Raw genomic sequence first — 12,645 nt, forward strand, 5'->3', positions numbered from 1 at the left:
GCCAGGAGGGAGCCTAGAACACACCCTGCCTGCTCTCCTCCCTCAGACGGAGCGGGACGTCAGCGTGCGACAGCGGGCGGCCGACCTCCTCTATGCCATGTGCGACCGGAGCAACGCCAAGCAGATTGTGTCAGAGATGCTGCGGTACCTGGAGACGGCCGACTACGCCATCCGCGAAGAGATCGTGAGTCCTGGCAGGGGCAGGACGCCCAGACTCCTGGGTCTCCAGATCGGGCTGCGCTGAGCCCAGATGGGGTGAGTCCACACCCCGCCTCCCCGCCGTGGGCACACTCGCACGCCCGACCTCCCTCCTGGCTGGCAGGTCCTGAAGGTGGCCATCCTGGCGGAGAAGTACGCCGTGGATTACAGCTGGTACGTGGACACCATCCTCAACCTCATCCGCATCGCGGGCGACTACGTGAGCGAGGAGGTGTGGTACCGCGTGCTACAGATTGTCACCAACCGTGACGACGTCCAGGGCTACGCTGCCAAGACCGTCTTCGAGGTCAGCGCCCCCGTCTCACCCCCACAGAGGGGCAAGGCAGAGCAAGGACAGCTGGGGCGGTGGGCCAGACGGCCCGGGCCTCCATGCTGCTTCCTCCTCCTCAGAGGGGCCTTGGCCTCCTGGGGCCTCCACGGGCTCATATGTATGAGGGTCAGCAGGGCGTGGGGTGCCTAGCGTGTAGCCCCCCGTCCCCAGGTCCCGGCAGTTCCTCACTCCCTCTGCCCCAGCAAAGAGGGCCCATTCTGCCCCGTTTTACTCCCTGTGTGAGCTCCGGCCAGTCACTTAACTGCTCTGTGCCTCACTTTCCCCATCTATAAACCCACGCACGGCAGAGTCACGAGGCTTCTGCAGTTAATAGGAGTCGAGGGCTCAGCGCTGCGCCTGGCACATGCTGAGCGCTCCTGAGTCAGGATGGTGCCACTCACCGCTGTCCCCGCCCCCCAGGCGCTCCAGGCCCCCGCCTGCCATGAGAACATGGTGAAAGTTGGCGGCTACATCCTTGGGGAGTTTGGGAACCTGATTGCTGGGGACCCTCGCTCCAGGTGAGGGGGTGAACGCACACCCTGGGGTCCGCCTGCGATCCCGGGAAAGGTCCCTCTGAGGGAGGCGGCACCTCTCGTGGGGGCTTCTGGGAGAGGGTGGTGGAGCTGGCCACCTGCTGACGCGCACCCCCGGCTCCGCCCCCTGCAGCCCCCCGGTGCAGTTCTCCCTGCTGCACTCCAAGTTCCACCTGTGCAGCGTGGCCACCCGGGCCCTGCTGCTGTCCACCTACATCAAGTTCATCAACCTCTTCCCGGAGACCAAGGCCACCATCCAGGGTGTCCTGCGGGCCGGCTCCCAGCTGCGTAACGCCGATGTGGAGCTGCAGCAGCGCGCCGTCGAGTACCTCACCCTTAGCTCGGTGGCCAGCACGGACGTTCTGGTCAGAGCCCCAGCCCCCACGCGCCCCTCCTCTGCACCTCTGTCCCCTCCTCCTCCCCGGGACGCCCGTCCCTGACCTGCTCCTGCCCCCCCAACCCCCCCACCCCGACCCCGCAGGCCACGGTGCTGGAGGAGATGCCACCCTTCCCCGAGCGCGAGTCGTCCATCCTGGCCAAGCTGAAACGCAAGAAAGGGCCGGGGGCCGGCAGTGCCCTGGATGACGGCCGGAGGGAGCCCAGCAGCCATGACATCAATGGGGGCGTGGAGCCCACCCCCAGCACCGTGGTGAGTCCCGTGGGGCTGGGCTGCGGGGGCGGGGCCCCGCCACGCCCGTCCTCTCTTCTCACCTGTGCCTGCATTCCCTGCAGTCCACGCCCTCACCCTCCGCCGACCTCCTGGGGCTGCGGGCAGCCCCTCCCCCAGCGGCACCCCCAGCTCCCTCGGGTGCGGGCAACCTCCTGGTGGACGTATTCTCCGATGGCCCGGCCGCCCAGCCTAGCCTGGGGCCCACCCCCGAGGAGGCCTTCCTCAGGTACCGCCCGCCTTGGGCCCAGGGCTGCCCCCTTTCCATCTGCCCTCTCCCAACTCCCCCCTCCCTCCCTGTCCCTGAGCCTCTGTCCGCCCTGGCTGCCGCCTCCCCCGGCCTCCTGCCTCCCTCTGGGCCACTCTGGACTCTCGGCTGACCCTGGCCACCCTGTGTTGTCCTTTCCCATCACCATGTCTCAGCCTGCTCTTCCTTCTCTCCTTCCCTCCTCCCCCCTCCCTCTCTCTTCGCCCTCTTGCTGCCTCTCTGGGATTGGCTGCCTGCCACGCCTGTCTTCTCTTGTCTGCTCTGGGATTGGATGGCCCAGCGAGCTGGAGCCGCCTGCCCCTGAGAGCCCCATGGCTTTGCTGGCTGACCCAGCTCCAGCTGCTGAGTAAGGGGTGGCCTCAGGGGGTTGGGGGGCAGACTCCCGTGTCCCCAGGGAGGGTTAGGGGACTGGGAGCTCTCATCAAGCTCTCCTGATGAGCTGCAAGGAATTGGAAGGGAGTGAAAATCAGGGCCGTCTGATACAGGGTAGGGGGGTGCTGACGGTACCTGCCAGGGTCCTATTCCCACTAGAGGCAATTGCCAGTCTGATTCTGGGGCTCTTTGGGGAATCTGGGTATATGGATTCTGGGCTTCTGTTCCTTCAGGGCTTGCAATCTCCCACCACTAGCTCTGGGCCTTTACCTCTAGCCCCCCAAGCCCCTTCCCATCTCTCTCCTTTCCCACCTGCAGCCCAGGTCCTGAGGACATTGGCCCGCCCATCCCAGAAGCCGATGAGCTGCTGAATAAGTGAGTCGTGGGTGAGGTTGGGGAGGGCAGTGGGGACAAGTGGGAAGCACAGAGCAGGAGCCAGGCGGGCACCCGTCATCTTGAGCTCCCACCGCCCCCACCCAGGTTCGTGTGCAGGAACAACGGGGTCCTGTTTGAGAACCAGCTGCTGCAGATTGGAGTCAAGTCAGAGTTCCGGCAGAACTTGGGTGCGTCCAGGGGGCGATGGGGTGAAGTCTCGGGGAGATCTTGGCTTCGGGAGGGCGTGGAAGGAACTCAGATGGAGCCCTACCTCTCCTCATCCTCCACAGGCCGCATGTATCTCTTCTATGGCAACAAGACTTCAGTGCAGTTCCAGAACTTCTCTCCCACCGTGGTCCACCCTGGAGATCTCCACACTCATATCCTGTCGGCCTGGCTCAGCCCCCTGGCTCCAGCCCCGCCCCTCCAGGTCCACCTTCCTGGCAGCTGGGAAGGAGATGGACCCAGGTCCAGACCCCTGTTTGGCCCTCTTACTTGGAAGCCTGAGCCCATGGTACTTCTCTGAGATTTAGTGTCATCTGTAAGATGGGGTGGGCCTCTTTAACAGGACGGGAGATGACAGTGACAGGTGATAGGGATGCAGGAGGTGTTACTTCTGGAATCACAGCTGCTCTGGGCCTCAGTTGGTCCCTGTCAGGCCCCTCCCGTGTCCTGACCTCGTCCTCCATCGGGCTCCACACCCATGATCCCAGTGCCTCCTGCCCCTGAAAGCCAGGCCTGGGGGTCTTGTTGCCAACCACGGCCTTCTCCTGTGTGACCTGGGCCAGTCACTTGGCCTCTCTGAGCCTTGCTATCCCTTCTGTGAAGTGTAGATCCTCCTCCTCCTTTTCACAGGCTTGTTTTGAAGATCAGTTTGGTTCGAAGACCCTGGAAGGGTGGCTGGCATAAAGGAACTGCTTGAGCAGTGTCGTCAGTCCCCTGTCCCCCTTCTCTGGGCCTCAGTTTGCACAACTTGGAAATTAGAGCGGTTAGATCCCAAAACCTGATGACCTTTTCAGTTCTTTGGTTCATTCAACATTTCCAGAGGCCTCCTGTAGGCTCAGCTCTGTGCTGGGCAGGGCCCGGGGGAGAGAGACATAAGACCCCGTCCTTGCCAATGGGTTGTTGACACAAAGGTAGATGGTGACAACACTAACTCCCACCATTTTGGTGAACCTACCTTGTGCCACACACACTGACAAGTACTTGTGCTGGATGAGAGCACTTGTGCTGGATGAGGCTAAGAGAGGTTAAGTGACTTGCCCATAGTCACCGAGGTGCTAAGAGCTGGGATTCAAACCCAGGTCAGCCTTCAGAGCCACGGTGTGACCTGTACCGTAATGGAGGTGGCTGAGCCCACTATGGAAGGCTAGAGGAGGCACCTAGGTCAGAGGTTTGGCTTAGGAGGGACTTTGGAGCTAGGCCATGTACGATGAGCCCTGGACGGCAGCGCCGGGTCCCTGAAGGGCCGGCAGGCTGGGGTTCCAGGAAAGTTCTGAACCATCAGGTGATGATGGTCAAGTCCCTTCCCCATCACCACCCCTCCCACCACGGGTCGCTCCTGTTTCTGGCTTCCTTGACCACGAGCGGGCACAGCTGGCCGTGCAGACCAAGCGGGTGGCCTCGCAGGTGGACGGTGGGGCGCAGGTACAGCAGGTGCTCAACATCGAGTGTCTGCGGGACTTCCTGACGCCCCCGCTCCTGTCCGTGCGCTTCCGGTGAGTCAGGAGGCGGGGCGCTGCCGGGTGGGCGGGGATTCCGGGGCGAGGGTGTGGTCTGACAGAGCCCTCCCTCCTCTCCCGCCAGGTACGGGGGCGCCCCCCAATCCCTCACCCTGAAGCTCCCGGTGACCATCAACAAGTTCTTCCAGCCGACGGAGATGGCGGCCCAGGACTTCTTCCAGCGTTGGAAGCAGCTGAGCCTGTGAGCCGCGGGGGGGCCGGAGCCAAAGCCGCCCTCAGGGTGGGCGGGGCTGGGGCTTCCAGATCCCTGACTTGAACCTTTCCCGGCCCCCAGCCCCCAACAGGAGGCGCAGAAAATCTTCAAAGCCAACCACCCCATGGACGCGGAAGTCACTAAGGCCAAGGTGAGAGACAGGCTAGACAGGAGAGGCACCGGGGCTAGTTTCCCAGCCCTGCCTCTCTCTCCAACTCTGGGATTTGGGGAGCAGTGGCTGCTCAACTTCTGAGCCTCTGTTTTCCCATCTGTAAAGTGGGGCCAATTTCCACTCCAAAGGGTTTGGGGGAACTGGTGTGCCACTGTCTGGGAGTTAACAGAGATCGGGCACCCTCTGACGGCTACCCCCCTTCCTCCTCAGCTCCTGGGGTTTGGCTCTGCTCTCCTGGACAATGTGGACCCCAACCCAGAGAACTTCGTGGGGGCTGGAATCATCCAGACTAAAGCCCTGCAGGTGGGCTGTCTGCTCCGGCTGGAGCCCAATGCCCAGGCTCAGGTGAGTGGTGGTCTGCGAGGCTCCCTGCTTTGTGTGCATTCTCTGCACCCGGCCCCCTCCTGCCTCACTGTGTTCTTTTAATCACGTGCCTCTGCTCTGTGTCCCTGTCTCCTCCCTCTCCTGTCTCCCTCCTGTCTCTCCATCCTCTGGTCTTCCTCTCCCTTTTCCTCCCTGATTTTCATCTCTCCATATCCCTTCCACCCTTTGTGGCCTCTTTTTTATCTTCCATCCTTTACCTCTGTCTCCCCTGTCCCTTCTATCACCTTTCTGATCCCTTGATCCTTTTTCTCTCCTCTCATCATTTATCTGCCCTGTATCCCCCGGGCTCGCCATCCTCTGTGCCTCCTCCCTGAGTCCCCGTGTCCCCCCAGATGTACCGGCTGACCCTGCGCACCAGCAAGGAGCCTGTCTCCCGTCACCTGTGTGAGCTGCTGGCCCAGCAGTTCTGAGCCCTGGACTCTGCCCCCGGGGATGTGGCCGGCACTGGGCAGCCGCCAGGACTGAGGCAGCCGTGGTGGATGGGGCAGCGAGGGGACCTCCGCTGGTGACAGGGAAGACCCCGGGGTCGAGGGGTGCCTAGGACCTTTCTCCAGCCTTTTGTATTTTTATTTTTGTTCATCTGCTGCTGTTTACATTCTGGGGGGTAAGGGGGAGCCCCCTCCCTCCCTTTCCCCCCCGAAGCACAGAGGGGAGAGGGGCCAGGGAAGTGGGAACCTCCTCCCCTCCCACCCCACCCTGTCGTAGCCCCTCCTGCCCCCTCCCTGTCCAGGGGCTGTGTATTATTGTGAGCGAATAAACAGAGAGACGCTAACAGCCCCATGTCCTTGTCTGTCTCTGGCGCTCACGCCCAGCGGTCAGAGGAGTGGGGTGAGGGCATGCAGAGTGTGGGTGGCTAGGCCCCGCAGCCCATGCGTGGGGCTCTGAGCAGACAGCAGCAGCAGCAACCGCCGTGGCCCCAACTGCAGGGCCACCAGTCGCCATCCTGTGCCTGGCTCCTCAGCCCCCAACACCAGGTAGCAGGCTCTCGGTACCTGGGCCCGATGGACCACCTCCTCCGCCTTCTCCTCTGGCTGCCCCGGCTCTGAAGGAAGGACAGGGAGGGCCGAGGTGACCAGTGGGGCCTGGACAACTAGGATGCCGACCTCCGGGAGCCACCCCCCATCCTGGGCCTAAGTTTGACTCCTGACAGAGGAGAGCCTTACAGCTCCAGCCAGCTGTCAGGACCTGAGAAGATCACGGACTTTCTCCCCCTCTTCCCACCCAGCCTCAGTCCCCCACTTTCCTGGGGACACTGCGTGTGCAGCCCTAGGTAATCTGCTTAGCAATACAGATCATAAACACGCAGGAGATGTTTCCCAGGTGCCGGGCGCTGGGCTCCAGGGAAGACCTCCCGTAACCCTGCTGAGGGCCCTGCCCCACTTACAGGTGGGAGGCAGGTTGGGAGGTGGAGTCGCATAGCTAGGAAGGGACAGTCATCTGCCCCTTCCAGGTGGAGCTTTTTACCATTTTGTTACATTCATCAGAGTCTTCGCTGGTGTGGTAGTGTCACTCTAGGTCCCTTCCTTTGTCTCTCTGGGCCTTACAGGTCGTATATGACAACTTTTCCTTCCGGACCTGGGCTCTGTGGAATCTACCACCCCTCCTCCACCCAAGACTATCGGCAAAGCGTGTACTTGCAGCACTAGAGCAGGAGTGTGTGGATGTGGGAGCCAGGCTTGCCTGGCTGAATCGTGGCTCTGCTGCTTATTAGCTGAGCCTGTTTCCTCATCCATAATATGGGAATGATGACATAACAGGAGATAGCCCTCACCTATGAGGATGAAGTGAGTCAGTACACAGAAAAGCACTTTGCAGGACATGAGGCCTCAGTGTTAACTATTAGGATTAGCCAGGAGGTCCTGAAACCTGCAGATTGGGACCTCCCTGCCCCTCCCTTGCCTTCCTGTCAGTGTGCACTGCCCAGTCCTCACAGACAGCCACGCCCACTTCACAGCTGGCTTCTCCTACCAGTTTCCCCACCACCACCTTGTGAGAGCTGGGACTCAGTGTCCCAGCCTGTGCAAACGGGGCGCTGTGCCCGCCGCTGACCTGGTGCAAAGTGCGTGGCGGTGACCAGGGTGTAGAAGGAGCGGAAGAGGCGCCGACGCTGCTCAGAAGACGGTTCTGAAGGGGGAAGAGGGACAGGGTAACAGAGAGCCCCTCCCCAGCCCACGCCCCTCCCGGCCCCGCCCTCCTCTCAGTCACCTTTATCCCCCGAGGGCTCCACCGTGAAGAGGCAACGTTTCAGTTCCAGGTGGAGGAGCAGCAGCCTGTGGGAAAAGAGGTGTCACGGCCAGAAAAGAGGGGATGAGGACCCCCAACCCACTCCCCCGTCTGAGCCCTACCCGAGGATGTCCGTGTGCAGGGGGAAGCCCGCGGGCAGCGCTCGGGATCCCAGCGGCAGGCAGGCCCGCAGCGGGTCCCGCAGTGGCTGCCACCAGCGCTCCAGAAGCTGCAGGGGGCGTGGTCAGCGAGAGAGGCGGGGCCGGTGGGTGAGGTCGGGGGGATACCAAGAGAAGGCGGTTTGGCTAGAGCAGGGGAGGAGACCACAAGGGCAGAGGGCAGAGGGGACCGTGGAAGGGGCGAGGCCTGGAAGGATGCTGTAAGAGGGAAAGAGGGGCCGAGCTGGGGGGACGGTGATAGGAGCACAGTCCGAAGGGGGCGGGGCCTAAGGGGCGGGGGCGGGGCCAAGGGCGAGTCAAGCGTAAAGAGCGCACTCGCGGGTCAGGGTGCTCAGAGAAGGGCCGGGGCTCGCGGGTAGCAGGTGAAATAGGGGAAGAGCGGGACGTAGCCCAGATTCACCTGTGCATCCAGCTGGCTGAGGGGAGGGCGCGGCCCGCAGAGCAGACACAGCTCCAAGCCCGGCAGGAGCGTCAGGGTCAGAAGCCGGTGCGGCACCTGAGGCAGCCCGCAGGGTGGGCTGGCCGGAGCTCCTCCCCTTCTCATCGCAAGCCCCGCCTCCTCCAGACAGCCTCCAGGTCCCACCCCTTGCGCGCTCCTCCCCGCCCCCACCTTCCCCCTGCCCGCCCCATCCACTCACTCACCGTGGGACTCCCGTGAGGCAGGTACACCGGGTAGTCGCGAGCGGCCTGCGGCGGCAGGGATCCCACCAGCCAGGGGAGCAGCACGGCTTCCGGCATCCCCAGTCGCCACCAGCTCTCTGTCGCTGCCACCACCCGGCCCGACACGACCAGGCTGACGAAGGCCGTGCCCGCAGCCTCCGCGAACCCAGAGAGGGCTTCCTGGGTAAGGGAGGCAGGCCGGCTGCGAGTCAGGAGACCTGAGCAGGGCCGACAGTGACTTCCCAGGTGCGTAAGGGGTGGGAAGAGACGGCCATACAATTCAAAGCTTGCCTGGTGGCCATGCTCATGTGTCTCACCCTCCCTGGGCCTGAGTTCCTTCATCTTCACATGCAGGTACCATCCGAAGTCACAGTGTGAAATTAAACAGGTAGGGTGATTGCTACATAGCCTGACACGTCCTACTGAAGCTAATACTTGTAACAGCAGCAGCTATGGTTTATCGCGTTGTTATTATATGCCAGGTAGTCGCAATCTACAACCTACTGAAGCTCAGAGAGGTCAAGTCACCTGCCGAGAGTCACAATGCTGGGAGGCAAGCCATGCCAGATGAATCCAGAGCAATATTTAAGGAAGGGGAGATAGAGATCCCCGAGGCAGAAGGAACAGGATGTGCCAGGGCAGGGAAGCTGGGAAGTTGTGCGGATTTGCGAGACTCATGAGGCAGCTGGGAGAGGGTGGACTGTGGAGTTAGTAGAGATTAGGGCGAGCAGGCTGGCGGGCTCAGATTCCTCAGGTCCTCAACACCAGGCTGAGGGGCTGAGACCTTGTCCTGGGGGTGATGGAAAGCCACGGGAGGGCCGTGACCAGGGGAGGGGCAGGGGCAGCTCTCGGTGTAGAAAGATCCTTCCGGGGTCAAGGGAGGGGGGGTGTTGGACTAGAAGCCAAAAGGATAGGAAGAGGTTGACGCAATGGTCCAAGGGTAAGAGGATGCGGACTGAGCCAGGGCCAGAGGGACAGTTCTAAGAGTTTACAAGGCGTTCCCAATACCTGCAGCAGGGACCCCTCTGGAGGAACCACACAGTCCACACACTGGGTCAGGTCCCCGATGAGCTCTGAGTCCCCAAGGAAGCTGTCGATGAGGCGGTAACTGGCCTAGCAGAGGGAAAATGAAGAAGCCTAGGACCCAGGTGGTACCCAGATCTGCTGCCTCCTCCTCAGAAAACTGGCCCTACTGGGCCTTGCTGAGGGGTGTCATACAACCAAGCTGCCCCCTGAACCCACTGGGTTAGGCTGCCCCAGGGGCTTCTGGGAACTGTAGTTCCCAAATATCAGTAACCAGGTATCCTAACTTCCCATCCTCACGTCCTGCAGCCTCACCCTCAGCTCCTTCTTCAGTCTCTCTACGTTGCGGATATTGGTCAGCTCTTCAAGTCCCACAAGAAGAACCTAGAAGAACCATATAGACGAGCAGGGGACCTGGATAACTGGTTATAAGACAGGAGGGGCTGGGACTCAGACTCCTGTGTCTGCAGGAGGAGGAAACTGGGGATCTGGACTCCTTAGTCCAAGGCAGGAGGGACTGAGCTCCAGGATTTCTGGGTCCTGAGGGAGAAGGATGCTGAGAGTTCAGACTCCTGGGATTGGAAAAGAGGGTTGGGGAGTCTCACCATGGCCCCAAACACCATCTGGAGTAGTCTCTCCAGCCTCAGCTCCGAGGTGCCCTCCTCAGATGACAGAACAATGAGGGTGATGCTGTGAGAAAGGAAGGTGAGAAGGAAGAATGAGTCCAGGCCAAGGAAACAAGGCAGGGAGGAGAGTAGGGTCTGCCCTTGATCCTGGATGCCAGCTACATCCATGCCCGAGCACAACCCGCTTTTCATTCAGAGAAACTCAGGGATCAGAGAGGGTAACTGACTTGTCAAAGATCCCACAGCCAGGTAAACAGCTGACGTTGGAGACCTGGATGGCCTCGGGGTCATCTTCAACAGGGGCTATCACCCTGGCCCTGCCCCCAAGCTACCCTTGGAGACCTGTCGTGGAAGCTCTTCCACACCACGGTTGTGTCCTCCGTCTTCGCAGAGCTCAGCTGCACCTCGAGATTCTGCCCAAACATGTGGACGCCATTGAGGGAGCCGATGACAGAGAATGGGAGCTGGGGAAAGATTGGGGACTTTAGACAGGAGCCCCCAAATCCCGTCCTCTATGGGAACAAATGACTCAGGTCCCCAACCCCCTCCTCTCTCTAGATCTCCTGGCCCCTCCTCTTCGGGGAACCAGGATCACTGGTCAATTGCACCCTTGACCCTCCAAACCCAATTCTGAAACTTCCCCAGCCCCTACTCCCTTGAAGACCCAGAGTCCAAGCATCTAAACCCCTTCTATTTCGGAGATCCAGGCGCCCGGGGCCCCACCTGTTGGCGGGCAGGGGCGCCGCCACGGCTGCTCCTGCAAAACAGAGGGACCCCGCTGGATGCCGCGAGGCACAGCAGATGTACGGTGCCTTCGGTCCCCTCCTCCCCCATTTGGAACCCCCGCTTCCCAGTCCCTTCGTGGGGACAGTCAATGCCCGCCTTGGAGCATGCCGGTAGTCACACTAAGTCAGGCTGCGGTCCGAAGCCGACAGAGGGCGAGATGGGGAGCTGACTGGAAGAGGAATGGATTCTCGCCTTCTTCATCCAACTCAAACCCCCATCAACTCCTATTCCAGCACCTCCCCCAAGCCCCGTTACGCTCTCTTCCGCCCCAGCCGGAAGTCACAATACCCCTAACAAAGATGGCGGCTAATTGTATTTGCGAAGCTTCCTAGTCGCTCCTTGAAGCGGTTTGACTCTATTTAACTAAGAGAATTAAGAGCCCGACTTGAAGGTAGTGACTGCGCCAAGGCGTTGCCTAGTAACCATCACGTAAACTAGTACGTTTCACATTCTAAATTGAGAAAGAGTCGTGCCACACTCAAAGATGGCGACGGTGCCGGGGTGTTGCCTAGCAACCGCTTTGGCTTGGCTTTCCGTTTTGTAGTGGCAAACACTATGCCACGCTCAACGATGGCGACAGCGCCTAGGCGTTGCCTAGCAACCGCCATTCAGTCCTAGTTCCCTTCTAAAGCTGGAAACAGCTGTGCCCCTCTCAAAGATGGCCGCATGACGAATCCCGAGCACTTCCTTAGAGCAAAATCTCTCCCCTCACCCTCGAGGATGGTTTGGTCCGGCGAGCGTTGCCTAGTAACGCACAAATGGCATGGTTGTTTTTGCTGTTAGAAAAAGAAAGATGAAATCCTTTATTTTCCAGAATCGGAAAATAATATTATTTGTAATGAATTTATACATGATAGTGTATTGTGCAGAATGTGAAAATACTCCTCCCAAAATCCTTTCCCTAAAATAAAAGCTTTACCGTTTAACAGAATATTCACGTTTTCACAAGTATGATTATTGTGTTAATGTTGTTTTCAAACTTTCTTTTTCTCATGAAACCGTATAAGTACACTTCGTCTTTTTTAAATGTCCTATTCTAACCTATATTATGGATGTAACAAAATAGATTTAGCCTATCCTATGCTGACATGCGTTAGGTTCTCACCTCTGTGTGTTTAAAGTGATGAAGTAAATCTTCATTAAGTTATCAATTTAGTCAGCTAGATCTTTTCTCTTTTTTTTTTAACATCTTTATTGGAGTATAATTGCTTTACAATGTTGTGTTAGTTTCTGCTGTATAACGAAGTGAATCAGCTACATGCATAGCTACATCCCCATATCCCCTCCCTCTTGCGCCTCCCTCCCACCCTCCTTATCCCACCCCTCTAGGTGGTCGTAAAGCACCGAGCTGATCTCCCTGTACTATGCAGCTGCTTCCCACTAGCTATCTATTTTACATTTGGTAGTGTATATATGTCAGTGTTACTCTGTCACTTCGTCCCAGCTTACCCTTCCCCCTCCCCGCATCCTCAAATCCATTCTCTACATCCGTGTCTTTATTCCTGTCCTGCCCCTAGGTTCAACAGAACCATTTAGATTCCATATGTATGTGTTAGCATACCGTATTTGTTTTTCTCTTTCTGACTTACTTCACTCTGCATGACAGTCCATCCACCTCACTACAAATAACTCAATTTCGTTTCTTTTTATGGCTGAGTAATATTCCATTGTATAAATGTGCCACATCTTCTTTATCCATTCGTCTGTCGATGGACACTTAGGTTGCTTCCATGTTCTGGTTATTGTAAATAGTGCTGCAATGAACATTGTGGCACATGACTCTTTTTGAATTATGGTTTTCTAGATCTTTTCTCTTTTGTGAGAACAGTTGCCCTCATTTATCCAAATATATTTACAAAATATATAGTAATATTAAAAAACATTTGTTTCTTTTATGTTTTATTTATTTTTTA

The 12,645-nt window shown here is 58.7% G+C and overlaps 2 protein-coding genes across 9 annotated transcripts in view; one reads left to right on the forward strand and one right to left on the reverse strand.

The window, feature by feature from the left end:
• The window catches only part of AP2A1 (adaptor related protein complex 2 subunit alpha 1), a 36,721-nt gene extending 30,712 nt beyond the window's left edge, over positions 1 to 6,009 (forward strand). The window contains exons 10-24 of one of the 5 annotated variants that reach the window (XM_082367599.1): positions 47 to 184; positions 323 to 505; positions 950 to 1,047; positions 1,196 to 1,427; positions 1,544 to 1,711; positions 1,795 to 1,958; positions 2,278 to 2,343; positions 2,688 to 2,744; positions 2,850 to 2,932; positions 3,035 to 3,126; positions 4,341 to 4,462; positions 4,551 to 4,667; positions 4,761 to 4,830; positions 5,062 to 5,196; positions 5,568 to 6,009. In XM_082367599.1, the coding sequence (XP_082223725.1) occupies positions 47 to 184; positions 323 to 505; positions 950 to 1,047; positions 1,196 to 1,427; positions 1,544 to 1,711; positions 1,795 to 1,958; positions 2,278 to 2,343; positions 2,688 to 2,744; positions 2,850 to 2,932; positions 3,035 to 3,126; positions 4,341 to 4,462; positions 4,551 to 4,667; positions 4,761 to 4,830; positions 5,062 to 5,196; positions 5,568 to 5,645 (1,803 nt within the window). In that variant the 3' untranslated portion in view covers positions 5,646 to 6,009. Of the gene's footprint in view, positions 1 to 46; positions 185 to 322; positions 506 to 949; positions 1,048 to 1,195; positions 1,428 to 1,543; positions 1,712 to 1,794; positions 1,959 to 2,277; positions 2,344 to 2,687; positions 2,745 to 2,849; positions 2,933 to 3,034; positions 4,300 to 4,340; positions 4,463 to 4,550; positions 4,668 to 4,760; positions 4,831 to 5,061; positions 5,197 to 5,567 lie in introns of those variants that run through there. The other 4 variants (XM_082367600.1, XM_082367596.1, XM_082367598.1 and 1 more) reach the window with 4 other exon arrangements.
• On the reverse strand, positions 5,781 to 10,991 carry FUZ (fuzzy planar cell polarity protein). Of its 4 annotated transcripts, XM_082367648.1 has the most exons (12): positions 10,851 to 10,990; positions 10,670 to 10,703; positions 10,289 to 10,410; positions 9,926 to 10,010; positions 9,636 to 9,704; positions 9,306 to 9,410; positions 8,280 to 8,477; positions 8,038 to 8,133; positions 7,581 to 7,687; positions 7,441 to 7,505; positions 7,285 to 7,359; positions 5,781 to 6,277 (listed from the first exon to the last, which is right to left on the reverse strand). In XM_082367648.1, exons 1-12 carry the CDS (start codon positions 10,931 to 10,933, stop codon positions 6,051 to 6,053), a joined length of 1,266 nt encoding a protein of 421 aa, XP_082223774.1. In that variant the 5' UTR covers positions 10,934 to 10,990; the 3' UTR covers positions 5,781 to 6,050. The 4 variants fall into 4 exon arrangements, with proteins under 4 accessions (XP_082223774.1, XP_082223775.1, XP_082223776.1 ...); XM_082367649.1 differs by lacking the exon at positions 9,636 to 9,704 and having other exon boundaries at positions 10,851 to 10,991; XM_082367650.1 differs by lacking the exon at positions 8,038 to 8,133 and having other exon boundaries at positions 10,851 to 10,991.
• Positions 10,992 to 12,645: the final 1,654 nt, after the last annotated feature.

Source organism: Balaenoptera borealis (assembly GCF_965194805.1).
Source record: "Balaenoptera borealis genome assembly, chromosome: 19".
NCBI classification, from domain to species: domain Eukaryota; kingdom Metazoa; phylum Chordata; class Mammalia; order Artiodactyla; family Balaenopteridae; genus Balaenoptera; species Balaenoptera borealis.